The sequence below is a fragment of the Haliotis asinina genome, chromosome 2, assembly GCF_037392515.1.
Source record: "Haliotis asinina isolate JCU_RB_2024 chromosome 2, JCU_Hal_asi_v2, whole genome shotgun sequence".
Taxonomy (NCBI): domain Eukaryota; kingdom Metazoa; phylum Mollusca; class Gastropoda; order Lepetellida; family Haliotidae; genus Haliotis; species Haliotis asinina.
In genome coordinates this window covers 96,521,412-96,534,057 of record NC_090281.1, presented here as the reverse complement: position 1 = coordinate 96,534,057, position 12,646 = coordinate 96,521,412, and the positions used below count along the sequence as shown (strand labels likewise).

Sequence of the window (12,646 nt, the reverse complement as noted above, 5' to 3'; positions counted from 1 at the left end):
CGAATTATACACCCATTATTGAGATTTGCGGTTAGATCGGCATAGGTCCAATACTATTACTACTGGGTAATAGATTAAGGGATGGAAAAGGAGAATAACCCGTCAAGAAACAGAACAGACTAGACTCGTCAAGTAGCAAATAAAGTTGAGTCAATGATTAAAATTAAGGGAGATTTCCAGTCACGAGGTACGACATGAGACCAGTGAATGATGTAACTTCCAACGAATCAGAGAGATTGTAGAGGGTCATGTTACATGGGTGGAGCAGGCTCGAACACAAAAAGATACCGTCAGCACTAAAAAGCGCGAGAGGCGCGGTGCTTGCTGAAGAGTCAGCAGAACGTTCACATCCCGATTGATCAGTAAAGAGCGTGCCTTACCTTGTCCAGGCCAAGTCAGATTGTTGTGAAGAGGGGGAACGAGGAAACCGATGTGAGTATAGAACCTTGTGCTGAGTTATTCATTGTATGCTAGAGCGCCAGTACATGAATACTACGTCTTAGTTGGGAGTCCAAGACCACTCATTCCTAGAGGTAGTCACCCGGACAGACCAATAACACGCGAGTATGCCACCAGAGCTTGCAGAACGGCCATCGTAACAGGTAACTGGTCAGAGGGTTTACTAACACCCAAATCCCAGTTACGACAGTATGTCATTAAACAAACAAAATAAATAATTCTGGGGATGATAGAGAGGGGATGGTTGGGGGACTGGTAGACCAAAATCAACACCACGACGGGATCGTCTCATTACATTACTGGATCTACGCAATTGTTCAAATCAACACCTGCCATTAATAGAGAATGTCGTAAACTCACTGGGTGACGAATTTCACAATCAACCGTTAAAAACCGGCTCTATCAAACCTGTCAGAAAGCAAGACGTCTTTTCAAGGGTTTTACCCTTACAGCTCACCATTGGCGCCAAAGACTGACATTAACTAGGCGGCATCAGGAACGGGCTTTGCGCCGTGTGTTACACCATGTTCTCGGATGAATCAAGGTTTTGCCTCAGATTCATAGATGGCAGTTATTGACCATGATGGATATAGGGGTGGTAGTGTCATGGTGTGGGGTGGGTTTGAATTCCAAGATCATAATGCCAGACCACATCGGGCCCAAATTGTCACAACTTATCTACGACGAGAGGGCATACAGACACTGGACTAAACATCTAAGCCCCCCAGACCTGTCCCCAGTTGAACATCTATAGGGCATTCTCGGTCGAAGGGTGTAGGCCAGGGACCCCGCACCCGCCAACCTGACGCAGCTTGGTGCAGCTCTTCGGGAGGAATGGCGGGCAATACCACGGGCCGGGCAGCCATCCGGAAATCATTCAACAGTATGCCATCAAGGTGTCGTGAAAGCGCTACCCAACATGGACACAACAGATATTGAACTTCGCGTCCACATTTGATTTCGTGAACAGAGTAAGTTCACATTCATCGTCATTTCATCAGTTCCCTTATTTTAGTCTGTAATATAGTTCTAAGTCATCAATGTGGAGTTGTAACAGTTACTGCACTAATATCAAATTTCTCAGTCAAAACAAACAAAGCCCGCAGCCAAATATGTTTGTCCAGTGTGACTTCTGAACGCGGGAACCGCTTGAATGTATGTCGTTGGATTCAGGAATGCCAAGTTTCAGTGTCAGGGATTTTCAGATGCTCTCATCACCGACACCGGACACAAACTCGCTTGACTTCCAGTCAGGTGAAGTAAATGACCAGCATATTTTCAAAATATTCTTCGCTTTGACCTTGAATTTGCTGCTAGTCATTTACCTACAATTACCGTTGTGTGAGTAAACGAATTTCCGTCGGGAATGGTGTTGACCTTTGACATGCCACTTTGTCTGTCAAGTATCCCAGGGCCACTGTCAGTGTCAAGTGCAGCTGCAGCTGCGGTCAACTTCAGACAAACCTCACACAATCCTCAGATAACAAAATCGTATAGTTAATGAACGCCTAAACTGAGCTGGTAAACGAAAATCAATCATTATGAGTATCTGAGTTCATTTACTGTCAGATGTGTATGCAATTGCTTTAATAATTCCATTTATGTATTCCATAACTTTCTGCGATATTTACATAGTATATGTAAGCATGCTTGTCATGATGATACTAAAGTATCCGTATCATTTGCCTGCCTATATTCAACAAATCCGGTGCTAGGGGTTGAACTTGTTCAAGCACTGTGCAAGTCTACGGTCCATTATACCTGAGACCATTCTATCTAAACTGCTCGCCACGGTGTAAGAAAAGCTTTTCATCATCACGTTTAGAGTGACGGGAACACCTGAATATTCCGTATGAATTGCTAACAGTGTACGAGTGCCAGGTATTGGCTGTATATTTTCAGTGCATAAACCACACGTGTGTGACTGTTTCAAACTTGGTGTTTTTAGTTACTGATGTTCGATGTACATCCAAGTATACCTTCCACTTATTCATCTCCGTTGCAAAGTAGTTGACTAATACTGAAAGGGTTTCTCTCATTGTGTTTCCACAGTGTCAAGCAGCGGTGGCACTGATATATCCTGGTAATAAGGAATGTTTATAATATTTTATACAACTTTAGGCGAGAAAAAAGGCGGACATTCAATGACAGATTATATGAACATCATACGTTTAAATAATAAAATGTGGGAACACTTTAAAGTACATGTCTTCTTTATGTATTTTCGGAATTTCACTCTGTGCAATATATCTTGGAAGAAACGTGGAAAACAATAAAGGAATACGTGTAGTTTCATGTGTTTTCTTATTCGTTTCCATGAGTTTATATGAATCCTCTAACATCCCTGTATGGACACCGGGTGACATTGCTTGAGGTGCCGTCAAACGTGGAGACGCTTTTTATCGTTTGCTCATCAAGGAAGAAGACGTCATCAGATGTCAGTGTAAGTACTGTCAAATTAGCATACTATATAGTTATATACTAATGGAATTATAATGTAGACTTTTGAACAAAATTAAAGGCAAACTTAAAAACGCGCAAAAACAGTGTTAGACCATTACTGTCGAGACTGAAATGTTATTACGTGGAACAAGAAGCGTTGCAAGGTATGATAACAATCAACATAAGAACAATGCACCTGGCTCACGCAAATGCGCCACAACGCATGAGGGAGGGGGTTCACAGAGCAGTACACACAGTCGGTAGCAAGTGTGTCCACCTTGTACATTTATGCAGGCCCGGCACCTTCTGATCTGGGCCACTAAACCCCGGGGAAAATCATTCCCTACCCGAGGAAGGATCCGCTCGGATGACGTCGCAAATCTCGCTCAAGGTGTTTCATCCGTGATGTGGTCACTTCTGGTCGCAAGGGCAGCTTTCAAGTTCCCCTTGATCAAAAACACGATCCCTTCCACAACACAAATTTCCGCACAATATAAGAGAATTGGTTGGATTCGCGTATCAATTATCTTAAACAAAACAGAATTCGTCCACATCTAGTTTATACAAGTGATCATGAATAAATTCCACTAAAGACTTTGGACCGCTAGATGACAAATTTTGTATGGATGTATTAAATTTACCCGAGGACGCGAAGAGAATACTTAGATATGTATATGAATCTACTGCTTTCTCCAAATTTAATGTTAGTCCCCACGCATCTACGAGGGGATGTCAATAAATTGTGAGCCTTGCATAGAAAAACACAAAAATTGGTATGAACCACATTTATTTTTCAACATAGTCCCCTTGTGAGTCAAGACACTTGTTCCATCTTTTCTGTCAGGCGGTGATGCCATCTCTGTAGAAGGCGCCATTCTGGTTCTCAAACCAAGCCTCAGTAGCAGCAATAAGCTCATTATCATCCTGAAATCTACGACCATGCAAGTGTTTCTTGAGATTTGGGAACAGATGGTAATCACTTGGTGCCAGGTCTGGAGAGTAGGGGGATGAGGCAAGAGTTCGTACCCGCATTCCTGGACAGCAGCGGCTGCAACGCGAGAGGTGTGTACTGGAGGATTGTCTTCTCTCCGGCGCTTCTCCTTGATTGACTGTCGCACTTGCCTCAACAAGTTAGCGTAATATTCCCCATTCATTGTTCTTCCTTTTGGTAAGTAATCTATGTGGATGGCGCCTTTGCTATCCCAGAAGACTGTCGCCATTACCTTCTGCACTGATCTGGAGATTTGAACTTTTTGGTCCTGGGAGAAGTGACATGTTTCCATTCCATGGATTCTTGTTTGCTCTCAGGATCATAGTGGTGGATCCAGGTTTCATCACAGGTTACTAGCCTAAAGTGAAAATCTTCTGGATTCTTGTTGTGTCTGGTTAGCATGGAGTTGCTCATGATGACCCTTGTTTGCTTCATTTCATCTGTAAGCATTCTCGGCACCCATCTTGCGCACACCTTAGACATGACGAGATGTTCATGAAGAATTGTCTCGATGGATCCGTGTGAAATGCCTGTGGTCTCCTCTAAGTCGTGGAGTGTGATTCGACGATTTTCCAGCACAAGTCTATGCACTCTGAAAATGTTTACCTGACTAGTGCTTGTTGCTGGGCGACCTGGACGGGGGTCATCTTCAAGTCTCTCTACCATGCTTAAATTCATTGACCCATCTTTTGATGGTAGCAGATGAAGGGGAAGACTTCCCATAAACTGCTGAAAGCCTTTCTTAAATGTTCTTCGCCGAGCTTCCTTCAAGAACTAAAAACGTAATTACTGCATGCTCTATACTCAATTTTATTCATTTTCACTGCCGTGAGTGGTCTCTCTTTCTGTCAATGTGAGCTCTCCAATAACTTCTGAGAGTAGGATACCAAACCTTATACATCACATCAGCTATATCCCAAGGTTCAATGTCGTACCATAGGCTGTGACACCTGGGTATGAAAAATGCTCAAGGTTCAAAACTTATTGACATCCCCTCGTACATAGTGTTCAAATTGTTAAGTGTTCTTTGGAGACCAGATATCACATCGGAGAATAAGATCACATCACTAGAAATGGGGTAATGAGAGTTTCAGAACATATCCACTTTTCGGCAACAACATGATCATGACGAGCTGTTGACATAATCATGCAGTCGACAACTAAGTCATGAGACAGATAAAACAAATCGATGTTACTTATATAGTAGTCCACAAAACTACAGTCTTGTTCTGATATATAGAAGTCTCCCATACTGTAACTCGGAGTTTTATCGTTAAACAAGTAGTCTAAGTTATGAGAGAAACAAAAATCAAGCAGTTTACGACCAAATGAATTTACACATACTGACGTTTCCTCAGGAAATACTGGTTCGTGTACACTGAACTGAATGCATGTATACACTGTCAAAACTTAATTGTTGCCCTCTTCCTTCCTTCCAACCATCATGATTACAAAGGCCGACGAGCTGTTGACATAAGGTACTTCCTTTTTGCGAATAAGAACATGTGTGTAAATAAACATGCTTACTAATTTTGCATGCACTTTTTACCAGAACAATACTTTTTCTCTCCAAATATATTTGTGTTTCTGTTTAATTAAACCAGGGATACTCTATAACAGGGATTGGTCACTCGCTTGCTTTCCTTACCATTTGTACTAATTAACGTGTGCCTCGTCATGCTTCACTGCACACGTCGACTTGGTTTGTTCTCAGCGCAAATCGGCTGCGCTTAACAGTATTTCAACCAGTTTATTGTCGGAAACTATCGGCATCTCCCGGAGTAATACTCGGTAAATTGGAGTAGGCTCCCCTGAATGTTGTCACAACAAGCTGGTTACACTTCCTGTCGCCGAATGATGCATGGGTGGATTAATGAGAGGACTTGAGAATGTGTTTACACATTGCCTTGTTCAAAGACTCTCTGTTTATGTGACAATTTTGATACAGCGTTCGAAACGATCGCCAGCCCATAGGCCCAGCGTCGGCTGTTAATGTATCAGGCCAACAGTTTCAGTTATCTGCAGGCCCTTGTGGTCTTCTGTCAATTAGATCTCATTTCTTTTCAACTAGCATCTTGCCCATAATTTGTATTAATGTTCAGAAATTATCCCTGATCCTTCATGTTAGGATAACTTCCAGTTTCACTTCACAGTATTATATATTCAGTGCCGCATAGGAATGTCAGCAGTCTATAACTAATGTAAACTTCTCTGTGCTCCATACACGTCACTAATGGATTTTGTAGGGACTGTGAAACTCTCTACAATGAAGACTATTTTGTTTTTATTGGTTTGATTTCAACAAAATGGGTATGCAGACTTTAAAGACTGCAAGTGGCAGCAAGCCCTGATGGCCAAATGGCAAACTAAAGAACTGCAAACACTGTTATTATATGTATTTGAAATGATCTGTTACACAATTAAAATGTATCATTATGTTTCAGTGGTTTTCTGTTTGTGTGGAATGCTTAGGCTGCATAAAAATATGTTTCTCGGGCACATTCTTTTCAAAAGTGACGAGTAAGACTTTGATTTTTAATTTTTGATAGAAAAAATGTGACGAGGGAGGAACACATTTTTATTTCTTTTTCCTTCAGGAATACAGTTTGGAAAGTTAAGCACATGTTAATGAGTTGTAGATTCAGTCACTCTCATTCTTACAGACACTCATTCTATAATGGACAAATGGACGGTCGTGGCAAAGTCGAAATTATTTTTTTTAAGAGGGCAGTTAATGAAGATGACCAGATGTCTTCCTGCATGTGCGCAATTGCATTGATACTGACAGAATGTCAACTGACACAGTCACTCCCACCTAAAAAACAGAAAGTTTAAAACCATCACAAAGCGTTAAAAAGTCCTTTGCAGTTTTGTCAAATATCAACAATAGTTTCAGAACTAAAACATTCAAGCATCAAAGGCATCCATGGCAGATTAGAACAGATCAGATATGTCATACCTCACACTTTCACCAGATAGAATATTCCCCTCAATACTTAGAGGTGTATTTGAAAGAAATGAATTTTAGGACGACTAAACACATTCAAACATTGGCTTGTAGTAATGAGTGATCAGATCAGACCAACGATATGTCATATTTTTCCCACACATGAAATACTTGTGAATGTATACACCCTACCAATTATTTTTTTAATTCATAAAATCATCACTATTACTTCCAAACACCTCTCACCAGATGGAACGTTTCCCTAACAGAAAAAAGGTGTGTGTGAAAGAAGTTTTTTGAGCAATAACTAGAAACACTCAAAATATGCTGTGTAGTATTTCAATGGCGGATCAGAACAGATCAGCGAGATGACACGTTTTTCACCCACCTCAAATACATCCTAACGATATGTTTAGATTATCAAATTATAATATTACCTGCAAACACCTTTCGGGTCATAGTATATTCCCCTCATAAATATTTAAGGTGCATGTGAAAGAGGTTTTGGAGCAATAACTAGAAACACTTAAAGTTATACTATTTCAATGGCGGATCAGAACAGAACCGCGAGATGGCACATTTTTCAACACCTCAAAAACACCATACCGTTTTTTTTTAAATTATAAAATTAGCACTATTACTTCCAAACACCTTTCACTAGATGGTATGTTCCCCTAATGGAAATTAAAGGTGTTTGTGAATGAAGTTTTTGAAGCTGAAACAAAAGCACTCAAACAACGCCGTGGAATATTTCAATGGCGGATCGGATCAGATCGGCGAGATGGCACATATTTCACACACCTCAAGTACGTCCTAACAATTTATTTTAGATTATGAAACTATCACTATTACCTGCAAACGCCTTTCGCCTGATGGTAAATTCCCCTCATAAAAATTAAAGGTGTAAGTGAAAGACGGTGACGAGTAATATCTAGACACACTTCAAACAACGGCGTGTAGTATTTCAATGGCGCATCAGATCAGATCGGCGATCTGCCACATTTTTCACACACTCCAATTAAACCCCAACATGTTTTTAAGTCACAAAACTATTGCTTGCAGACACCTTTCAACTAAAGGTATAATTCCCTGCTAAAACATAAAGGAATGTGTGAAAGAAGCTTTTATTGACGAAACTCAGTCTATCTTCGCTGTGTACCGATAATTGAAGCCAGAGAGTTACAAGATGTCGACTTGAAACTTTACTACAAACATATTTTCTTATACTGACACTAATTACAAATATGTGACTAGAACTGAAGTAACGGAACAGGTGACTTACCTTCTACGTGTAGGTTCCGAGTTGTCACAACACTCAGCGAATGTAATCAGCTGTTGAAAATGAACCGAGCTCAATCTTAAATACTAAGCTGCCGCCATATTGTCTCCACTGGTCACGTGACAAAGCGAGACATACGTTCAGCGGTTTTTCGAGGAGTTTCACCTCCCCTCTCTATATAGGCTCCCTGATTAAACATACCATCATCTAAAACCATATATAACACGGAAATGTTTTTTCGCTATCATCTGTAATGTCTTACCATTGGCTTCCATCATTGTTATCATAACTGCCGGCTTCCTATCAGTGCTTGTTTTATACTGGCTTCCAGCTTTCGTTAATTCATTCCACTTGTTACTTTGTTATTGTTTTACCAGTACATATAAATATAGCTCTGTACCCCATCCTCAATCACCTGATGAAGGAGTAAGCATTAACTCCGAAACGTTGTGTTCTCATATATCTAAAGAAGTTGATATCCATAAAAATCTTCATTCTTATGTATTTCACTTCTAAATGCCCTTCAAAGACTAGGTCAAACTCTCGTTAGGACCGCATCGCGGTTCTTGGATAGTGAAATACGTGTAGAGGTTTGGGCAATAGTGGACTGTATTGCTTGTCCTTGCATCACTATACGGTAAAGATATCTACAATAAGTCGCGACGTCACGTTGCTCGGTAGACTAACTGTCACAGTACGATTAGCTGCAACAAGTGTCACCTGGCGCAAAGTACCAGGAACTAAGGGCCGTAACTCTTAGAAAAAGAGCACGTTGCATCATGGACGATATGGAGGTCTACACTCAGCGTGTGAAACAGGCGGTAACAATAATATTTACTTAGATATCATATCCTCATATAGGGACTTCCTCACAAATGATGCTGTTTCCATTGACACCGATGAGATTTCTTAGATGAAATTCTCATAAACATTGTCGGCATCAAGTGTTCTGTTTTCGATCACATTGTTTTGGTAGTATATGTTTTTCAATTAGGCGAATACATATGAGGATGGTTAAGTGGACGCTTTGACCAATAAACGAATGTAGTATTTTTGTAGTCGGACTTGGCTTATACTCAAAATACAAAATAATCAAAAGAAAATTTACAAAAACCACTGAATTTTAACATTTTGTTTGAAAACTGTTAACAGGTTGCTTGCTGTTAACGTTTACGGTAGTTTTCAGGTCAAGAGTGATCGCTAAGAAAATGGTACAAGTATGTGTTAATTTTCGTATCGTAAGTTTGTTTATGAATATCCAATGCATATAAGTCAAATATAGTTTAGAATTGTCTTTGTGATTTTTTCATTATTTGAATCAGGGAGTATGTGGCAGTTTGTTTGGCCAAAGATTTAAATTGGCCTTAGCACTTCACTGACAGAGATAAACATCAGCCCATGTGGTCAGGATCATAATATCTGTGCTTCAAATCCCATAACATGACTTTAACATTTTTTTGCGTTCCCAGTAGCATAAGCATTGAGTCACCTGACAATGTTACACTTTAACACTATCATCTAGGTTCTCCAAGTTATAATAATTAATGCTGTGTTTGATTCTGTAAAATGTTTGAAGTTGATTTCTGGTGCAACAGTTCACAAAATGGCCAAAAACCGTACTCACTCAGTCATGTGTCACTGTCAGCTTGCATGTTTTGCTTATGTTGATGACACAGGTGTATGTCCTGAGATCTGTATTGAAGCATTGATTTACACAACGAGGACAGCTCTGTTCATATACAACTTCTTAATATATTACGAGAAACATCTTGACGTACCGACTGACACTTATCAAGCAAGATTACTGTGTTAGTAGCTGCACCGAAATGTTGCTGTTATTATAGCAAAGAAGTTGTATATCCATAGAACTCGCTTTGTATATCACACCAGGTTCTAAATGCCACTCAAAGAAGTTATGTTTCAAGTAGTGCAAGCTCTGATTTTCATACATTTGAAAGGTTTTTGACTCTAGTGGTGACTCACATAAATTTAATTCCAATGCTGGTGTAAACTCCCTCACATTCTGCATCCTTTGTGAGGTGGAAGGTGGTCTTCTCTACTCTGAAGTCTTCATCAGGGTGCATGTTACTGGAATCTTCATCAGGGTGCATGTTACTGGAATCTTCATCAGGGTGCATATTACTGGAATCTTCATCAGGGTGCATGTTACTGGAATCTTCATCAGGGTCCACTTTACTGCAGGATTCATCAGGGTCCATGTTGCTTGAATCTTCAGAAGGATCCATGATACTGGAATCTTCATCAGGGTCCATGTTACTGGAATCTTCATCAGGGTCCATGTTACTGGAATCTTCATTAGGGTCTATTTTTAGTGTTTCAGTACTGCATGTTAGTTACATATGGAGACTGTACCCCAAATAAAGCAGTGCAGCAGTGAGAGACTGAATCACACTGGACATACAAGAAAACGAAGTTGCTGAAAGTGTAGTTTTTATGTCAAGGAACAAGTAAATATCTTTGTTTTTATTTGAAAGTTGTAAGTTCTTGAATGCATGACATCATTCACTTTTCTTTCCCTCATTCCAGGAAGCTGAGATAAGGAAACTGGAACAGGAAATCTTATTTCTGCAGAACCCTGTCAAACTGGATGGAGTTGTCTCCCCTGAGGTAGAGAAGCTGAAGTCGGAGAATGTGAAGCTTCAGTACCAGCTGAATCATCTGAAAAAGGTTAGTGGTTTGTGTCATCAAGTATAATAAACTCCATGCCTCATCACACCACATACCTCAAAGCACATGCCATGCCACCCCACGCCAACAACTCACACTTCACAACAGACTCCACGCACTACAAACTCCAAAGCACATCCCTTCTCCATACCCCAAAGAGGGGTATTCACTTCACACTTCAGTCCCAGCTGAAAAACAATTCAAACACCATTAAATAAACTCTCCACCAGACACCACACCATAACCACAGTACTCTACCTCTTGACAAACACCACACCACTTCCTGAACATCACACAATACACACAACACACACAACACACACAACACAACATTCTACCTACATGCCACACCATGCTTCTGTAAAGATAAACAACTTACACATTAAACAATGCGAAGTATTATTTTGTATATGTTGTACCAGAGGACTTAGAGTTGTGTTAAGTTACAAAACTTGGATTACTTCGCTACGTTTCATAGCAGTAATTATTGTGTAAAGTTACACAGCACTAAGTACTCTGTTACACTAACAAGGTCTGTGATTTCAGTATCTGGCAGAGGAGAAGTCCCGGAACCCTGACCACATGGTCAGTTTGTTCGGGGTGCTAGAGGAGATCTTTGGTGTGGCCATCCGTGCTGCTTACCCTGACCTGGAGAACCCTCCCATTCTGTTGTCTGCCAGCCAGAAGTTTGCAGATTATCAGTGTAACAGCGCCATGGGAATAGCCAAGGTGATTTCAAGAGCTATTGTGTGTTTCATTTTGTGTTAACTTTTGCATAATGACAACCTTTCAGATTTTCAATGTTGAGGGCTGACTAATTTTGGTCAGTGAAGGTGAATCCTTACAGTGACTGCTTCAGAATGGGGACCCATACAGATCCATTTCTTTGGCCATGTGTATACTTGAGGACATGCTGCATGTATAGTAAACACTTTGTATATAGGTTTTTGTAATCTCCAAATTGTTTTGTTTTACTATTTAGGACAGATTTTCTTTTCAACTTAAAAGTCTTACTTACACCATTTTGGGACTGGTTTAAATATACAGAGAGTATTATGTTCACCCTGAGTATTCGTGCATGTGTCGTTTTCAGATTGTGTCGAGCCAGGGTGAGAAGGTGAACCCAAGGGAGGTGGCCCAGGCCATTGTGGACAAGATGCCTCAGGTTGACATTCTGGACAAGGTAGGGGCATCTCGACCTAGTTTCTGCTGTCTCCACCCACACATCTTAACGACAGGATTAGTACAGAACTGCTTTTGAGTGTTCTATATATCTGTATACATGTATATATGGTCACATGTTGTTGCTTGACATGTATTTCTGTTCAGCTATTTTGAATTGCTGCTTGGGGATATTTTACCAGAAAGGATTTAACCATCAGTTTGTTTTCCAAACACTACTTGGCCTCAGCTCCAGTGACAGAGTGCAAATGCTCAGAATCAAACCACTGTAAGATTTTTGTCAAAGTTTAGAAACTGAAAACAAAGGGTTTGAAACTGATGTCACTAAGACACCATTACCGAGATATAATCTCAAAAATGCTTCCTTGATGACAAATACTGAAGTGGTAAGTTGTGTGCTTGTTGTTACATCTGCTGGCAGAAAATCATATTGCGTATGTGAGGTGCTGTAGATGTAAATATCAAGCCTAAGTGTCATGGCCACACACACAAATCTGGATGCAATCCATGCAGCCATTCTGTGTAGAGCTTTTCATATTATACATTTTGAATAAAATAACATAAACGACATCTACATATGTTTAGCATAACAGTAACAATAATATTTTTTTTTATCCTGACTCATGCTTAATGGGTGATCTTTTTGAATTTATCTTCC

General features: G+C 40.2%; 1 protein-coding gene across 1 annotated transcript in view; it reads left to right on the top strand.

Moving 5' to 3' along the window:
* Positions 1 to 8,802: 8,802 nt before the first annotated feature.
* Positions 8,803 to 12,646, top strand: part of LOC137274648 (arginine--tRNA ligase, cytoplasmic-like) — a 136,379-nt gene continuing 132,535 nt past the window's right edge. The window contains exons 1-4 of the mRNA XM_067807958.1: positions 8,803 to 8,939; positions 10,666 to 10,806; positions 11,353 to 11,535; positions 11,900 to 11,989. Coding sequence (XP_067664059.1) covers positions 8,898 to 8,939; positions 10,666 to 10,806; positions 11,353 to 11,535; positions 11,900 to 11,989 — 456 coding nt within the window. The 5' untranslated portion in view covers positions 8,803 to 8,897. The remainder of the gene's footprint in view (positions 8,940 to 10,665; positions 10,807 to 11,352; positions 11,536 to 11,899; positions 11,990 to 12,646) is intronic.